Source organism: Bombina bombina, chromosome 12 (genome assembly GCF_027579735.1).
Source record: "Bombina bombina isolate aBomBom1 chromosome 12, aBomBom1.pri, whole genome shotgun sequence".
Lineage (NCBI taxonomy): Eukaryota > Metazoa > Chordata > Amphibia > Anura > Bombinatoridae > Bombina > Bombina bombina.
The window spans coordinates 92,800,476-92,820,770 of record NC_069510.1 but is presented as its reverse complement, the minus strand read 5'-3'; the positions used below and the strand labels follow the sequence as shown (position 1 = coordinate 92,820,770).

General features: G+C 40.2%; 1 protein-coding gene across 1 annotated transcript in view; it reads right to left on the bottom strand.

Moving 5' to 3' along the window:
- The window catches only part of GOLGA1 (golgin A1), a 165,907-nt gene that overhangs the window by 104,193 nt on the left and 41,419 nt on the right, over positions 1–20,295 (bottom strand). Inside the window, exons 3-4 of the mRNA XM_053695664.1 lie at positions 12,525–12,615; positions 10,874–10,948 (exon numbers count right to left, since the gene is read on the bottom strand). Coding sequence (XP_053551639.1) covers positions 10,874–10,948; positions 12,525–12,615 — 166 coding nt within the window. The remainder of the gene's footprint in view (positions 1–10,873; positions 10,949–12,524; positions 12,616–20,295) is intronic.

Sequence of the window (20,295 nt, the reverse complement as noted above, 5' to 3'; positions counted from 1 at the left end):
TACCACAATATCTCACTCATCATTCAGCAAATGCTACCCAATATCTCACTCATCCTTCAGCAAATGCTACCACAATATCTCACTCATCCTTCAGCAAATGATACTACAATATCTCACTCATCCTTCAGCAAATGCTACCACAATATCTCACTCATCCTTCAGCACATGCTACCACAATATCTCACTTATCCTTCCGCAAATACCACAATATCTCACATATTCTTCCGCAAATGATACCATAATATCTCACTCATCATTCAGCAAATGCTACCACAATATCTCACACATCCTTCAGCAAATGCTACCACAATATCTCACACATCCTTCAGCAAATGCTACTACAATATCTCACACATCCTTCAGCAAATGCTACCACAATATCTCACTCATCCTTCAGCAAATGCTACTACAATATCTCACTCATCCTTCAGCAAATGCTACCACAATATCTCACACATCCTTCAGCAAATGCTACTACAATATCTCACACATCCTTCAGCAAATGCTACTACAATATCTCACACATCCTTCAGCAAATGCTACGACAATATCTCATACATCCTTCAGCAAATGCTACGACAATATCTCACACATCCTTCAGCAAATGCTACCACAATATCTCACACATCCTTCAGCAAATGCTACCACAATATCTCACACATCCTTCAGCAAATGCTACCACAATATCTCACACATCCTTCAGCAAATGCTACTACAATATCTCACACATCCTTCAGCAAATGCTACTACAATATCTCACACATCCTTCAGCAAATGTTACGACAATATCTCACACATCCTTCAGCAAATGCTACCACAATATCTCACACATCCTTCAGCAAATGCTACCACAATATCTCACATATCCTTCAGCAAATGCTACCACAATATCTCACACATCCTTCAGCAAATGCTACCACAATATCTCACACATCCTTCAGCAAATGCTACCACAATATCTCACACATCCTTCAGCAAATGCTACCACAATATCTCACACATCCTTCAGCAAATGCTACCACAATATCTCACACATCCTTCAGCAAATGCTACTACAATATCTCACACATCCTTCAGCAAATGCTACTACAATATCTCACACATCCTTCAGCAAATGCTACGACAATATCTCACACATCCTTCAGCAAATGCTACCACAATATCTCACACATCCTTCAGCAAATGCTACCACAATATCTCACATATCCTTCAGCAAATGCTACCACAATATCTCACATATCTTTCAGCAAATGATACTACAATATCTCACACATCCTTCAGAAAATGCTACCACAATATCTCACTCATCCTTCAGCAAATGCTACCACAATATCTCACATATCCTTCAGCAAATGATACCACAATATCTCACACATCCTTCAGCAAGTGATACCACAATATCTCGCACATCATTCAGCAAATGCTACCACAATATCTCACTCATCATTCAGCAAATGCTACCACAATATCTCACTCATCCTTCAGCAAATGCTACCACAATATCTCACATATCCTTCAGCAAATGCTACCACAATATCTCACACATCCTTCAGCAAATGCTACCACAATATCTCACTCATCCTTCAGCAAATGCTACCACAATATCTCACACATCCTTCAGCAAATGCTACCACAATATCTCACACATCCTTCAGCAAATGCTACCACAATATCTCACTCATCCTTCAGCAAATGCTACCACAATATCTCACACATCCTTCAGCAAATGCTACGACAATATCTCACACATCCTTCAGCAAATGATACCACAATATCTCACACATCCTTCAGCAAATGCTACTACAATATCTCACACATCCTTCAGCAAATGCTACCACAATATCTCACACATCCTTCAGCAAATGCTACGACAATATCTCACACATCCTTCAGCAAATGCTACCACAATATCTCACATATCCTTCAGCAAATGCTACCACAATATCTCACATATCATTCAGCAAATGCTACCACAATATCTCACATATCCTTCAGCAAATGATACTACAATATCTCACACATCCTTCAGCAAATGATACTACAATATCTCACATATCATTCAGCAAATGATACTACAATATCTCACTCATCCTTCAGCAAATGCTACGACAATATCTCACACATCCTTCAGCAAATGCTACGACAATATCTCACACATCCTTCAGCAAATGCTAGGACAATATCTCACACATCATTCAGCAAATGCTACCACAATATCTCACACATACTTCAGCAAATGCTACCACAATATCTCACACATACTTCAGCAAATGCTACCACAATATCTCACACATCCTTCAGCAAATGCTACCACAATATCTCACATATCCTTCAGCAAATGCTATGACAATATCTCACACATCCTTCCGCAAATGATACCACAATATCTTACTCATCCTTCCGCAAATGCTACCACAATATCTCACACATCCTTCAGCAAATGCTACCACAATATCTCACATATCCTTCTGCAAATGCTACCACAATATCTCACACATCCTTCAGAAAATGCTACCACAATATCTCACTCATCCTTCAGCAAATGCTACCACAATATCTCACACATCCTTCAGCAAGTGATACCACAATATCTCACACATCCTTCAGCAAATGTCTTAAAAATGGACATAAATCCAAAATGTTTCTTTCACGATTCAGACCGAGCATACCAATTCAAATAACTTTTCAATTTAATTTTACAATATAATTTCCTTCTCTCTCTTTTCCTTTATGATTCAGATATCACGAGTGCAAGAATAGGAGAGCTATTCATTTAAATTGAGCTATGTTAGCGATCAATAGTGCTAATATTTTTGAGCTCCACTTGTATATCTCACTCATCCTTCAGCAAATGCTACCACAATATCTCACACATACTTCAGCAAATTATATCACAATATCTCCCAATATTGGCCAATATTATATTTGTCATGCCTATTATATGTCTTATTCCTCCCCCCCCCCATTAAAATGGACATAAATCCAAAATGTTTCTTTCACGATTCAGACCGAGCATACCATAAATCGATGCACTACAAGCTTGGTGTTTACAATACAAGCCCAAAATCATTGTGATCTCTGAATCGTGGCTAACCGCAAAAATACCCGACTCTGCCATTGCAATACATGGGTATTCATGCCATAGAAATGACAGAGCAAAGAGAGGAGGCGGCATTGTAATCTATGTTGACAACTCCACAAAAATCTAGCTCTCCTGCCAACTTTGATTTCCTTTCTGGCACAATTGAGATCCCGTGCAGTAAATCAATCATTGTTGTTGGAATCTACCGCCCACCTAGCTCTCCTGTACATTCCCTTTCAGACATAGCCCATCTCCTTAGTGAAACCATAGCTCAAAACCCAAAAAGTGAAGTTTTGGTTTTTGGAGATTTTAATATTGATTGGCTGAATCCAAAAAATAATAGTTGTTGCTCTATGTTTAAGTCTTTGCAGCTAACGCAATTAATCTCCTCCCCAACTCGCATAAACAACAAAAGCCATAATCACACCCTGCTCGATTAGATTCTCAGCACCTCTCCCGACCGAATCCAGGAGGCAGGTGTTCTCCCTAACAATTTCAGTGACCACTGCTTAGTGTACTGTGTGCGCAAAATAAAGGCAACTAAACCTCTCCCAAGGTTAAAATCACCAGATCCTACAAAAAATTTAATCTTCAATCATTTCTAAATGACATCAAGAACCTCCCATGGCACAGATTAAACCTAATCCTAGACCTTGACTCTGCAGTTGAATTCTTTCAGTCCGAACTCCTACAAGTTTGGAATTTACATGCCCCGCTGCGTAAGGTGAGAGTGAAAGGAGCACACTTGAATTGGATCACAGCTGACCTCATTCAAATGTACCAGTTTCAAGATTCATTGTGGTCAAAGTTCAAGCATACTGGCTCTATAAACGATCACTGTGTATATAGACAATGGCGAAATATATGCACTAAACAAACAAAATTGGCCAAGGCCCAATATTTCTGTGAAAATCTGAACAATAATATATCAAACCCTAGAAAGTTTTGGAAAGTCATAAATAATTTACAAACTCCACCAATCCACTCCCAAACCCTCCACTATCAATGTGGACAACCAAACCCTGCAACTCCCCTTAGATGTAGCAAATGCCTTTAACAAATATTTTGTCGGATGCTCCACCACCCTGATTGACAAACTAATAAATGGCACGCATCCTGAAGCAACAAATGTGGATCAGGCCCCACTAAATCAGCAAAGACCCAATATAGAGAAGTTCAATTTTAGACCTGTACCCATCAATGTCATTAAGAAACACCTTAATAACCTAAAAATGAAAAACCAGTCTGGACCTGATCAAATCCCAGCAATGCTGTTGAAGCTTAGTGCGCCAGCAATTGCATAACCTGTCACAACCCTAATTAACGAATCCTTGGTGTCTGGATACATACCCAAACTCTGGAAGACTGCAAGAGTAGTGCCTATCCATAAAAGTGGGTAGATAACCTTGGTTTCTAACTATCGCCCAATATCATTGCTCCCAGTATTGTCAAAAATCTTAGAAAAATGCGTCCATACGCAATTATGTGAATATTACCAACAATCTAACTATCTGACCCCTGATCAATCAGGTTTTCGTACAAATCACTCCACTACAACTGCCCTCCTAAAAGTTTGCAACGATATCCAAACTGGAATGGAACAAGGAGACCTAACTGGAGCTATTTTCCTTAATTTTGCAAAGGCCTTTGACACAGTAGACCACGACATACTACTGCTCAAACTAAAAAAACTCAGGTATTGGTGATCGTCCGCTAACCTGGTTTCGATCATATGTATCGGATCGATCACAATATGTCTCCATTTCTGACAGCGACTCCCTCCCTCTCCCAGTCACGTGTGGTGTTCCCCAAGGTTCCATTCTCGGCCCCCTGCTATTCACATTGTTTATAAATGATCTGCCTAATGTCTGCAAATCCCCAACTGTACACATGTATGCAGATGACACGGTAATCTATGCAAACAATTCCGATCTACCGCAGCTTGAAACAGTACTCCAAGACCAGTTCACAGAGGTAGAAAAGTGGATCTCAAAAAACAAACTCTTCCTAAACACTGACAAAACTGTCACAATGATCTTTGGAACAGGACCTAAACTACACAAACTACAAAATTCCCATCTATGCATCAAAACAAAATCAAATTGCACACTGACCGCAGTCCACTCTTTTAAATACTTGGGTATGTTGTTAGACCCCAATCTATCTTTTGGCCTCCATATAGAAAAACTGGCATCTAAACTTTATCCAAAAACAGGTGCCCTGTACAGAAACAAATCCTGCCTCAGCCCTACTGTAAAGGAAAAGATTGTACAGCAAATGCTGATGCCAATCGTGGATTATGGGGATGTAGTATATGCACCAGCACCGCAAACTCACCTTAATAAACTTAATACATTGTATAACTCGTTCTGCCGCTTTGTGCTACAATGTAACTACAGGACCCACCATTGTGACATGCTAAAAGAACTAAACTGGCTGTCGCTGGAATCCAGACGCACCCTCCATCTTTCCTGCCTTGTGTTTAAAAGCTTTTCTGGGAAGCTCCCACCCTACCTGAGCAGAAGCTCTCACCGGTTATTCCCACCTCCTATAACCTCCGATCCAGTACCAGCACATTATTTAGCTTGCCTCAATACAAAAAGAAAGCAGCTCGATCCTCCTTTTCCTACAGAGCACCACAATTATGGAACGACCTCCCGCACACTTTCAAACCTTCCCCATGCCTAATATCCTTTAAGAGATCCCTCTCTTCATATCTCAAAACAGAATGCACCTGTCATGGCTGATTATATATTTCCTACCTATTCTATGTAAAATGTTTGCATATATTGTGTATTATTATTGTTTTTGTATTTTATTGTACCCTATTGTATCAATGCAATGTTTTGTGGACCCAGGACATACTTGAAAACGAGAGAAATCTCAATGTATCTTTCCTGGTAAAATATTTTATAAATAAATAAGCTAGGCCTATATGTTTAAAGGGACAGAAACCCCCCAAATTTACTTTCATGATTTGTACAGAACATACAATTTCATACAACCAATTTAATTCTATTATCAACAATGCTTCATTATCTTGTTATCCTTCGCTGAAGGAAAAGCATTGCACCACTGGCTGCTGGCTGAACACATCTAGTTAGCCAATCACAAGAGACAAATGTGTGCAGGCACCAATTAGCTGCTAGCCCCCACTAGTGTAGGATAAGTGCGTATTCTTTTTTCAACAAGGGATAACAAGAGAACAAAGTACGTTTAAAAATAGTAATGCATTTAAAAGTGTCTTAAAATGACCTTCTCTATTTGAATCATGCAAGTTTAATTTTGACTTTCCTATCCCTTTAACCTCACAAAGCTGGTAAACACTAGACCTGTGCATTCAGAGGTTTCGGGTGTATCCAAATGTAGAAGGCAGCAGCCAATCACAGCATTCGGCTCTTTTCGGAGCTGGATTTCTTCTTGTGAACGTGCAACAAATTAAGATCTGTGCAAATCCATCTCTTAGTGTGTTGCACTTTGAGAACAAGAAATCCGGCTCCGACAATGGCTGAATACCGCGGGCAGCTGTCTTCTTTCACATTCGGATAAATCCGAAACCTCCGAATGCACATGTCTAGTAAATACATAGCTAAAGTGCAGCTTCTGACCAGGACACAGCTGGGGACTTGGCAGGTACATTTGTCTGCCTCTAACGGCTCACCAGCTATGTACTACTAGCTAAGTTCCCGCAGCTTGACAATCACCAGGACTTTAGATACGTAGTGTTAAAGGGATACTAAACCCAAATTTTCTCTTTCATGGTTCAGATAGAGCACACGATTTTAAGCAACTTTCTAATTTACACCTATTATCAATTATTCTTCGTTCTCTTGCTATCTTTATTTAAAAAGCAGTAATGTAAAGCTTAGGAGCTGACCCATTTTAGATTTAGATCACAGTCAAAATAAGAGTTAAATCAGCATAACATTTAAAATCAAACTAAAAATGATATGGATCTGTTACTGAAAAATGAATCTGCTGTATGTTGTCAGGAAAAGTATGTTAGATGTCTGATTTATGTCGTTATGGGTGCCACCATTTTGAAACCTAGGTTATACTGAAAGGATCTGAAGGAGAGTTACTGAACATGTGCAAATAGGTCAGCACTAAAGTGTATAGCTAGATTGTAACACAGCAGCACCCATTACTAGAGGGAGGTGAGAATAACCTCAATACTATACTTATAAAATGTACTTACTTGGCATGTGCATTAGTTAAAGGGACATAATACTCATATGCTAAATCACTTGAAACTGATGCAGTATAACTGTAAAAAGCTGACAGGAAAATATCACCTGAGCATCTCTATGTAAAAAAGGAAAATATTTTACCTCACAAACTCCTCAGGTCAGCAGAGTAAGTTCTGTGTAAAAAGTTATACTCAGCTGTTGCTCAGCTGCAGTTAAAAAAAAATAAAAAAATAAAAAATGAAGAAATGAACAGCAGCCAATCAGCATCAGCAGTGCTGAGGTCATGAACTCTTTTACTGTGATCTCATAAGATTTCACTTAACTCTCATGAGATTTCATAGTAAACTTCCTTACACTGAATAGGGAAATAAGATGAGTGTGCACGTAAGCTCGCTCCTTCAGTTGTCCCAGGACAGACATACTGATTTGATGCTTAGATGTCCTTTACAATGGGATGTGGCTACTGAGAAACTTTTGAGGTAAAATATCTTTCTTTTTTACATAGAGATGTTCAGGTGATATTTTCTAGTCAGCTTTTTACAGCTATGCTGCATCACTTTCAAGTGTTTAAACAATTGGGTATTATGGCCCTTTAATTATTCGCAATTCATTTCACAAACGAATGCCAGATATGGCGAGGACAGTGGCATTTAGATACTTTCGCCACCAGATTTATTAGTATTAAAGGGACATTAAACACCTCAAATTGTTTTAATTACATGTAGAAAAACAGCTTTAAATTATACTTTTATTATTTATTTTGTTCTCCTTTCCTGTAATTTAATTCGGAATATTAAACATGGAAGTGCAGACAGCGCTATATTCCTTACAGTCATTGGTTGCACCTTCTAGTAAGCCATTTATAACCATTCCTCATTGGCCTCAGCAGAAAAGGTAACCTAAGTTACAATATGGCGATGGCCACTGCTTTATGGGCAATCACTTTAATCTTATTTTTTCACTATATAAACAACTAATATAATTTTTAAAAATCCATATACAAATTATTCTTAGGCTAATCTATGCTCTGAATACACCATCCAAGCAATGATTTATTTAGTGTTTAATGTCCCTTTAAAAGTGCATCACACAAATATCTGGATTTGACACTAATAAATTTGGTGCTGAAAATAGCTGAATGCTGCTTCCTGTGGCCGTATAACAAACGAATGCACAAACCTAGTATTTAGTGTTTAATATCCCTTTAATGTGAGGATTGCAAGTCTGAAATCTCACCCAAGAGATATAATATATTAGTACCATCTCTGTAAAAGACATTTTCATTTATATATGATATACTCGAGAAAGAGAAGAGAGAGGAGGAGAAGAGAGGAGGAGGAGGAGAAGAAGAGAGGAGGAGAAGAAGAGAGGAGGAGGAGGAGAAGAAGAAGAGAGGAGGAGGAGAAGAGAGGAGGAGGAGGAGGAGGAGAAGAGAGGAGGAGGAGGAGGAGGAGAAGAGAGGAGGAGGAGGAGGAGGAGAAGAGAGGAGGAGGAGGAGGAGGAGAAGAGAGGAGGAGGAGGAGGAGGAGGAGGAGGAGGAGGAGAAGAAGAAGAGAGGAGGAGGAGGAGGAGGAGGAGGAGGAGGAGGAGGAGGAGGAGGAGAAGAAGAAGAAGAAGAGAGGAGGAGGAGGAGAAGAAGAAGAGAGGAGGAGGAGGAGGAGGAGGAGGAGAAGAAGAAGAAGAAGAGAGGAGGAGGAGGAGAAGGAGGAGGAGGAGGAGGAGGAGGAGGAGGAGGAGGAGGAGGAGGAGGAGGAAGAAGAGAAGGAGGAGGAGGAGAAGAGAAGGAGGAGGAGAAGAGAAGGAGGAGGAGAAGAGAAGGAGGAGGAGAAGAGGAGGAGGAGGAGGAGGAGGAGGAGGAGGAGGAGAAGAGAAGGAGGAGGAGAAGGAGAAGAGAAAGAGAGAGAAACAGTGGAATATTTAAAGATTCTCAAGAAGTAGGCAAATTCCTGCTGTTACATAAATTTGTAACCCCCCCCCCTCCCCTACACACACACACACACAAAAGAAAAAAATAACATTAAATGAAGATCTCCCGGGTAGGAGGGTATAATTTTAATGTAATTTTAATGCATGGTGCAGCATCCAAGTGGTGGTGAAGAAGCCTTTAAGTTTTAAATTTATGTTGAAAATTTAGACCGGTAAATTCCCTTGCTTTTTCACATGAGAATTAAATTTCTTGAATTAATGTCATATTTCCATTTAAAGGGACACTCAAGTTAAAATTAAACTTCATGATTCAGATAAAGCAGCAATTTTAAACAACTTTCCAATTTACTTCCATTAACAAAATGTGCACATGTCCTTTTATATTTACACTTTTTGAGTCACCAACTCCTACTGAGCATGTGCAAGAATTCACAGCATATACGTATATGCATTTGTGATTGGCTGATGGCTGTCACATGATACAGGGGGAGTGGAAATAGACATAACTTTGCAATTTATTTAACAAAAATCTACTACTCATTTGAAGTTCAGACTAAGTGCTATTGCATTGTCTTCTTATCATGCATTTGTTGATTATGCAAATCTACAGTGTTGACTGGTCCTTTAAATGTCCATAATAGTCGAAAAATGACATGGTCTAATTCGTTAACGCATACAATTGTAACACTAGCGTCACTGCAGTGCTATGTGTTTAACCCCCACAAAGAGGTTAAACACACAATAGAAGTTCCGTTCAGGACCTACAGAGCACTGCTGGTCCTGAGCGGATCCAGAGCGGTACTTCTACTGTTCGTTTCACCCCTTTGTAGTTTAGATTTGCCACTCTCAAAATTACATGCACAAACGAATTAGCGTATGCCATTTTGTGACTATTATGGCTCTTTAAAGGGACAGTAAAGTCAAAATTAAACTTTCATAATTGAGATAGAGCATGCAATTATAAGCAACTTTCTAATTTACTCCTATTATCAATTAATCTTCGTCCTCTTGGTATCTTTATTCAAATGTAAGCTAAGGAGCCGGCCCATTTTCGTTTAACACCTGGGTAGGGCTTGCTGATTGGTGGCTACATTTAGACAAAAATCAGAAAGTGCTAGCCAGGTTCTGAACCAAAAATGGGCCGGCTTCTAAGCTTACATTCTTGCTTTTTCAAATAAAGATACAAAGAGAGTAAAGAATAAATGATTATAGGAGTAAATTAGAAAGTTTCTTGAAATTTACTGCTCTGTCTGAATCATGAAAGTTTCATTTTGACTAGACTATCCCTTTAATATAACTATATGGCAAACCAAACATATAACATAACTTTTAGACATATTTTACGTGTGTTGAAATTTCCTTTATGGCTAATACAAAAAATATAACACCTAAAAGAAAAGTTCTCACCATTTAAGAACGAAGACAAATACACATATCAATAAAGAGGAGCAAAATCATCTTAACATTTCTGTTGTACAATTAAGCGTCTAGCGAACACGTGCATGATTTATTTTTGTATACGATTGCATTATAAAATATAAAACCATAAATTAGAGAGCATGTAATTAAAACTTGCAGACTTTATTTATTTATTTTTGTTTGTGTCAAATTAAAGGACGAGATGTTGGTCGGAGACAGAAAAGGAAAGGTAAAAAGGGACAGAATAAATACGTACAATCCTGGTGTTTTTCTAAAGCAATTTCAAGCTTGTCTTTCATCTTCTGCAGGTTTCGGACCTGTTCTGCGTAATCTTTGACGGTGAAGGAGACAAAAACGGCAGGAGAACAAAAAGAGGACAAAGTGGAGGGGAAAACAAAATAACAGGTGGACAACATAAAAAAACAAACAACAAAACAAAAAAACAAAACCATGAGTGGGGGAAAAGGAGAGGGAAATTAACACTTCTAACATCATCATCTAAGGCTCTCAGCTAACAACATCTACCAGACTGGACATTTAACGGTGTGAATGGAAAGCTCGGGGAGGGTGAAAGTAAATAAGTGTAGGACTCGTATTGAGGAAGTACGCGGACAAACAGGTGACATTAATGGCACACATGACTTTCAGCCAATAAGGGCTTATATAGCCCCAGCATAAGGCATATGAAAGCTTATCTTAGCTTAAAGGGGACATGAAACCCAATTTTTTTTTCTTTCATAATTCAGATAGAGTATTCAATTTAAAAAAAAAATTCCAATATATTTTTATTATCTAATTTTTTTCTTTTCTTTGTATCCTTTGGTAAAACATATACCTAGTTATGCTCAGAAGCTGCTAATTGGTGGTTGCACATATATGCCTCTTCTCATTGGCTTTTAGCTAGCTCCCAGTAGTGCATTACTGCTTTTTCCACCAAGAGAATGAAGCAAATTAGATAATAGAAGTAAATAAGATCCTGTATGCTCTATCTGAATTATGAAAAAAATCATTTTGGGATTCATATCCCTTTAAACACATAGCATTGCAGGGTCACACATGTTGAATTGACATGGTTTAAAGTATTAAAGCACGATTAATCGCCTCCAATCCAGGCCCCTAGAGATGCTCTAGTGATTTATAAGCGTCATGTACGCTCAGTCGTGATACACAAGCCGATTCATGGAGTGTACAGACAAATCCGCGTACTTGTATCCAACCATTCTAATTTGTTCTGTTTTTTTAAAAAAAGGTATAGATAGTTCAAAAATGTGAATTAGAAGCATTTTTGCAATAGATTTCCATTAGCAAAAATGCTTCTAGTAAAAGTTATTACTGATTTTCTGCGGCATACGCACATATGCTGTGAGGGGCCGTGCACTTGTATACAAACACTGTGCCTGCTCAGAGAGTCAGCAGTGGCTTGAATGACACAAATTACACCTTCAGAAGCAACACACCACCCCCAGCTCTTTGAGAAGGCATGGTGTTTGTATCCTAGTATAAGCTTTCATAGGCATTATGGTTTGGCAAATTAGCCACGTGCTACGCGTTTTATGTCCATTAAAACTACAACTGGGGCTGCTACGTCAGCCATTTGAAGCCAAAGTTATGACTTACACATGCTGCAGGGCAGCTCTAGTCATGTTCCTCCCTGCAAACCCTGAAGCATGTGTAACTCATAACGGTCCAGGTTATTATAAGATGAGCATAGCGTACTAATAAACAGGAACTGCACTGCACAACATCAATGTACAAATTGTAACAATGAAAAAAACTGCAATTCTACAACAGAAGATCTCTACTGACCACATCAGAATTAATTAGATTAATGTAAAACAAACAATCAACTTCACGTGTCTAGAGCATAAACATAACCGTTTGTGCTTATATTACGGTTCTACAGGTACCTGACAGTTTGGCTTCCAGCCTGCGGATCTGCTCATTTCTCCTAGAGATTTGTGAAGACAGATCATCCCGGGAGCTGCTGCCATCAGATGCCTGTGAGAACAGAAAACAACATAGCTGAGTAATCATAAGAGAGACTCATTTTAATTTTAGTGTAAAAGAATTAAACACAACTCCTTCCTGACCCTACAAGTATGTAAAGAAATGTATTAGCTCTTGCAAGATTTGCTCTGCTATGAATCACGTCGTCAGATTCCTTTTGGCAATGCAGTCTACAATTTGACTGTATATAGAAAGAACACATCAGGGGTTAACAAATATACATAAATTATGCTTACCTGATCAATTTCTTTTCTTCAGATGGAAAGAGTCCACAGCTGCATTCATTACTTTTGGGAAATACAGAACCTGGCCACCAGGAGGAGGCAAAGACACCCCAGCCAAAGGCTTCAATACTCCTCCCACTCCCCTCATCCCCCAGTCATTCTGCCGAGGAACAAGGAACAGTAGAAGAAATACCAGGGTAAAAAGGTGCCAGAAGAATAAAAATACAGACGCCCCACATAAAAAATGCGGGCGGGGAGCGGACTCTTTCCATCTGAAGAAAAGAAAATTATCAGGTAAGCATAATTTATGTTTTTCTTCATAAATGGAAAGAGTCCACAGCTGCATGCATTACTTTTGGGAAAACAATACCCAAGCTATAGAGGACACTGAATGCCAAGACGGGAGGGTACAAGAGGCGGTCTATTCTGAGGGCACCAGGCCTGAAACCACTACCCAACAAAACCCCGCTTCGTCCGAAGCCGAGAACATTGAAAGGAAAAAGCCCCAAGGACACTGACCCGTAGATAGTCCGGAAGCCTTGCTAGAGACTGCAAAAATCAGACTCAACTGAGCCAACAGTCCTCCAGGAGACACTGTAGACCCAGCGGTCGGCCCCCAACCACACAACCCTTACTAGCGAAGGGAACACCAGTCCAAAACTCCCAAAGGGACAGGGCAAGAAAAAAAATCAAAGGAAATGGAAAGGACACCACAAAATTCCATAAAGGAAGACCCCCAGAACGAGCCCAGCTCATAGAGACTGAAATGGGTCCATGACAAATAAGGGGAGGCAACGCCCAGACCAACAATAACACAAGGTCTAGGACCGGGCATCCGAACAGCGATCCTTACTCTCAATGTCGAGCGGAAGCACCAAAACAACAACTAAAGACTTATCCTGAAGTTGTGAGCCTTTAGAATACTGAAGTATTCAACACAAATACGTGTGGCAGACACAGAAGAGGTAAACACCCGGGTCAAGGACATGCAGCCGTCATCAGGACGACCCAAGAGAGAATACTTACTAAGAAGTAAAATGCGGCTAAACAAGATATCGAATTATAAAACTGCAAGCCATAGGACACCCTCTAGGCAATCCCAGCCGCCAGACCAACACATAGGTCCCAAAAGGGTAGAGTCATAGAACCTCAACTAGGCCCATTACACCCCCCAGGAATAACATCTCAGGACCTACTCCCAGCCGGGCCAGTCCAAGTGTCAGAAGGTCCAAAACAGGGGAACAGAAGAACCCCAACACCCGCTCACAAAAGAGTGGAAAAAAATGGCTCAGTCATTCCACAGAGCCCAAGAACCCCCCTCAAAACTCCATAAAGACAGTCGACGGGGCCGAAGACCCAGAAGAGTCTAGCAAAGGTCCATCTTTACGCAGAGCCAGCAAGACTCCAGATAGAACAGAACAACCCAGAGAGCGTGCCTCTCTCCAAATAGGTTAAACCATCTGTTCCATCCCCTGAATCTAGGAAGAGTCCTAAAACCAGGCCTTCATAGGAGAATAAGCCCCCCCCCTAAGAAAAAGGGGGCCATTAGAGACAGAGCACCTGTCCACGAGACATAAGGCCTCAGGCTGAATCAGAGAGCACTCTCCAACACAGATGAACCTGGAAGGAATCCCCTGAAAACTTAGCGCACAGACAGGGTGCATTAGCTGCAGCGGTTACCCTATAATCCTTCGCCTGCAGAACCGCAAAGCCGTCAGGTTACTTCAGCAAACCGTCCAGGGGAAACCGTACATTGAGCATAGGCAAAGCCAAAGAGTAGCTGTCCACAGGAAATCTGGCCAACCGTGACCAGATCTACTAGCCAGACTAAAAGGTTATAGCCCAAATTCCCGGAACAGGAGAGCCCCGAACCCGCCCTAGATCCTGAAAAGCCCAGTAACAACCCGCAACAGGATCCACAAGAGAAAATGCTAAGCAAAAGCCTCAGCACCCGGAAGAACAAGGACAATGATAGATTCGAACCGCCAATTGTTTAAAACAAACAAACAAACTAACAAACAAACAAAAACAATCTCCCAGACATTTAAACACCCCGTCTGATATAGAAAACAGACCCACAGGGAGATATTAATATAATATCCAGGAGAACCCGAAGAACAAGAACAACTTGCAAGTCCCGACCCAAGGAAGAGACCACCCCATGCCGAAGTCCAACGTTCCAAAGGAGCTAAGGCATCTCGAACCAAGACACTAGAGCCTATAGACATTCAACTGCCACAAGACGTGCAAAGCAAGGGAATACCACGAGGACAAGGTCACTCGATCAAAAGCTAGTCTCAACCTCACCATACGAGACAGAGGAGTACCTAAAACCAAGGATGCAGAACATCCCCAGGTCCGGGAAAAATCCTAAGCAGAATCCAAAAGAACTCTCTCGAAAGGAAATTCAGGTCCCCAAAGGAGAACCAGCTCACATGGAGGAACGGATAAAATCCAAAGGGTCTCAAAGAACAGAGCAACCATCTCCCGAAGGAAAACCCAGGGCCCCATAAGGAGACCTAACCCCCATGGAGAAAACCAAGGTCTCACTGACAAGAGAAGCACGGAAGGAACGCGTCCAACAGGACAATTACTAGAGCCTCCTAAAGGCCAAACCTCCTTAACCAGGGATAAGGAGGCGCTAAACCCCCAATCCTCCCACGTGAGGAAGAATACACTAGGTCCCAAGAGAATCGGAAGAAAAAGGAGTGACGCAGCGGAATGCCGCTGACCCAGTCAACCAGCTTGAAGGCTCAATAAGGACTGAAACAATCCTTCCAGCCTCGCGGACCCACGAGTCCTCGTTAGAATGCTTAGCTGAAACTTGTAAAATAAAAATAAGAAACACCATAATAAAGTGAGCACTCGGCGCCTCAATCGGACCAGCCAGGCAGAACAGGCGCCACATGTCTGAACAGGCCACGAGACAGATGATCTGAACCCAAGCAGGACCAGCCTGCAGACAGGGCCATAACTGTCAAGCTGCCGAAATCCTCCCTCAGAGGGGAAGAGAATAACAGTGAAAAAACATAGGACTAACATGTCCCTTAACAAACTTCCTCAGAAGTAAACAGCGAGAATCGATCCAAAAAAAAAGTTCCCGAAGGAAACTAACAAAAATAAAAGTCATCCTAACCGTATAAAAGAAAACATAAGGCAACCCGTAGGTAAACGCCCAAGAAGAAACAGGCATACCCGCAGGACCAGCCAAACGGAACCCTGATCTTCCAGCAAAAACTGGGAAAAATCTCAATAACCGACAATCAGAAGATTACGTCATCCACTCATGTCTAATGAGGTGAGCCATTCGAAGTAGAATACTGCAGATTCCCGTATCCGTTAAGGATAGGATCCTCTAGCAACTCAAAAACATATCTGAGTAAAACACGAAGGCGCGCTATTCTGTAACGAATGGCACAACACTCAGGGACAGCTACACCCGCAGGGAACTGTATAGGCCCACCCAAGGCTGGGAGATCCGGGACAATAGGGCACGAGCACAAACGCAAATAAACGTCTGGACTTTGCAGATGCATAATCGCCAAAAATATGTGAAAGCGAAAACAAGCTGCAACCTCCAGGGGGAACAAGCCGCCCTGCAAGGAGGGATAAACATAATCTGGGTTACCCGCATGTGTAGTAGTAGGGAGCGGTAGGGAAGTCGCCTCTCGGAGGACAGAACCCCCAGAGGCGGATGGCTCAGAGGGGCCCTTGATTCCCCGAGCCCGAGGAACAAGGCGCTCTAATACGGCATATTGAACATAACTGATTGACCTGTGTCAACAGGGCCAATTCGCATTCTTCACAAGTCGAAGAATCCGAATCTGAAATTTGAACAGTCTCAGCATCAGAATCCTTCATGACTAGATAGAGAATATAATAAATATGGACTAAGAAAATTCTAAACGGCACCTGATACCCACAATGGCTGGGGCACTCACCACCTCCTAGGAACCAGACACTAGCAGACCAACATTTTTTCAGTCGCCACACATCAGGAATGCGGAAATGGAAGACCAGAACGTAAACACGTCCAGTCACCAGAGGAACCGTATAGTCCAAAAAAAGCGCGCCCAACCATAAGGTTGCGTCACTTCCAAATGCCCTTATGTTCTAAGCCGAGAGCCCAGTAAACACTACACATAAGCAGATTGAATCACATAACAAACATGATTAAAAAAAACCCTGTTCAATAATCCCCCTCGGGAGATATTAACCCTCGATTCCAAGATACCAAAGGAGCCTTACTGTGGCCCTATATTATATACTTAATAAGTCCCACAAGATAGTACCTTACGGGAAGCATAATAAGCTACAGTTCATTCTGATGAAGTAAAATGAAACAATCTTACCAGAATCTACTTGAGGGAAGGAAGCAGGCAGCGAAGCGAAGTTCGTCAACGCTGATTGCTTGTGGAGCTGTTAATATGAGTCGGGATAGTTTCGCAGAAAGACTTTTCCTGCATCTTTGGACTCTAACTTTCATCCAGGCCCTCACTGAGAGACTGACAGGACTATTGAAAAACTCCCGTCCCATGTCGAAGAGTACTACCCTCCATAAGAGACAAAACAAACTTTTGACACTTCTCTGCCAACCTCCTGGGAGTTGGAGGAGTATTTAAGCCTTTGGCTGGGGTGTCTTTGCCTCCTCCTGGTGGCCAGGTTCTTATTTCCCAAAAGTAATGAATGCAGCTGTGGACTCTTTCCATTTATGAAGAAAATACATTTAAAAAAAAGTTCAATATCTAGAAACTTTTGGCCATCCATATGAAATATATTTACAACATAATAATATATATATATATATATATTTTTTTTTTATCACACACACACATTATATAATAACATTATAAAAGTTGTATTTGTATTTTAAAGCTTTGAGGCCAAGAAAGGATCTATCGACATTAACCTACTACATTTTAGGTGTGACTAGTAGCGACCGGCGCGGAGGAAGGAGTGGGTACCTATGGGTGTCTTGGTGGACTCTAAACCAGGGTGATAGGGCCTAATTTTAAGGAGTCAGTGGCTCCTTAGCGCATGGATTTGTCAAACCCTGACTTAGGAGATTGTGGGGTTTTTTGGAGGTAGAAAAAAATAATAATAAATATAGACCTCCATGCAGAGTAATCCAAAATATTTGGAACAAGATGCAAAATTTAAAGGGGCATAAAAAGCAACATTTTTCTTTCATGATTCCATTAGAGACCACAATTTTCAACAGCTTTCCAATTTACTTCTATTATCTAAATTGCTTTGTTCCCTTGTTATCCTTTGCTGAAAAGTATAACTTGGTAGGCTCGGGAGCTGGGAGCTAATGCTGATTGGTGGCTGTCCATATACGATTCTTTTCATTAGCTTCCCAGTGTTCAGCTAGCTCCCAGTAGTGCAATGTTGCTCCTTCAATAAAAAATACCAAGAGAATGAAGCAAATTGATCATTTAAGTTATTTGTTGTTTAAAAATGTATGCTCTATCGGAATCCTAAAAGTACAAAAATGTGTTTCATGTCCCTTTAAAGAACTATAGTGTTCAGGCTCATGGGATAAATTATGTGCTGATGGTAAAACATAACTTAGGGCATTTTCTTGTTACACTTTTATATCCCTTTAATATGTTGGAACATTTTATTCTTGCATTATTGCTTGTATAAAACTGTGTTTAAGCACCATTGCACTACAGGGAGCTAGCTGAACCAATTACAAGATACAGGTGTTTAGCCACCAATCACCAGGTAGCTATAAGTAGTGTAGGATATGTACATATTCTTTTTAAACAAAGGATACCGAGAAAACAAAGTACATTTAAAAAGATAAGTGAATTTAAACGTTTCTTAAAATTACATGCTCTATTTGAATCACGCAGGTTTAATTTTAACTTTACTGTCCCTTTAAAGCAAGACAGTAATAATTTTTTTACCTCTTTCATATAAAAAAAAAAAGACATTTTAACCGAAGTGATAAGATAAGTTAGGGCACAACAATAGATGTAACTAACGTGAATCATGCAAGTTTAATTTTACTATCCCTTAAAAAGGGACAGTAAATATAATGACATTCTAATAATATATTATTAAACTAAAATGTATATAGTAAATCTGCCTTTACATGACAGTAGAAATTGTTGTTTTCAGTGTTAAATTGAGTCAGTCTGATAGGGCACTCCAGGATGCCTTTAAAAAGGTACAGGAAACCCCAACATTTTCTTTCATGATTCATATAAAATATACAATTTTAAACAACTTTTCAATTTAATTCCCTTATTCTCTTGTTATCCTTTGCTGAAGGAACAGCATTGCAGTACTGGCAGCTAGCTGAACATATCTAGTCAGCCAATCACAAGAGACAAATGTGTGCAGGCACCAATCAAAAGCTAGTTCCCACTAGTATAAGATATGTACATATTATTTTTCAACAAAAGATACCAAAAGAACAAAAGTATATTTGAAAGTAAAAGTGAATTTAAAAGTGTCTTAAAATTAAATGCTCTGTCTGAATCATGCAAGTTGAATTTTGACTTTCCTATCCCAAAGTCAAAATGAAGCTTGCATGATTCAGATGGAACAGGTCATTTTAAGACACTTTTAAATTCACTTATCTTTTCAAATGTGCTTTGTTCTCTTGGTATCCCTTGTTGAAAAAGAGTACGCACATATCCTACACTAGTGGGAGCTAGCTGCTAATTGGTGCCTGCACACATTTGTCTCTTGTGATTGGCTAACTGGATGTGTTGAGCTAGCTGCCAGTAGTGCAATGCTGTTCCTTCAGCAAAGGATAACAAGAGAACGAAACAAATTTAATAATACAAGTAAATTGGAAAGTTGTTTAAAATTGTATGTTCTATCCAAATCATGAAAGAAAATTTTGGGGTTTCCTGACCCTTTAGGCGTGCAGCATTTTTCTTCTTTTTTCTGCTGCAAGCTGTTCAGCCACTTGGAAAGAGACCGATCACCCCAATTCATTTCTGATAGAGTGTGCTCCTGTTAAACCATGCATGCGCAATAAGAACATTATCCCTTTAAAGATACTAATTGTTTTATACTAGGTTTATGTTTTATGGCTGCTCATTGAGGTCAAAGGGTTAAATTATTCTTGCACACTGTGTCAGCTATGAAACCAGTGAATTGCAACACCATAAGCATCTCGATCCACTGTTTATAATTATATGGCGGTAGGAAGGTAAGGAATCCGCATGCTATTACAAGTAAAAGAAGTGCTGCATTATTGCTTGTGAAACATTATTGCAATAAATATTCATTATTTATTTTGCAGCCTTTTGTTGTAAAATATATCTAAATAACGTGTTTGTTTCACTCTCTCCCAGGGAGGCTTGGGTTAATACTTTTAGGCAATTTATGTGAGCCTTTGTTTACTTTTCACTCCCTCCCAAAGCTTCTATGGTGTCACATGCTTTTAAAAGGTGGATTATCAGGCAAACATGATAGGAAAATC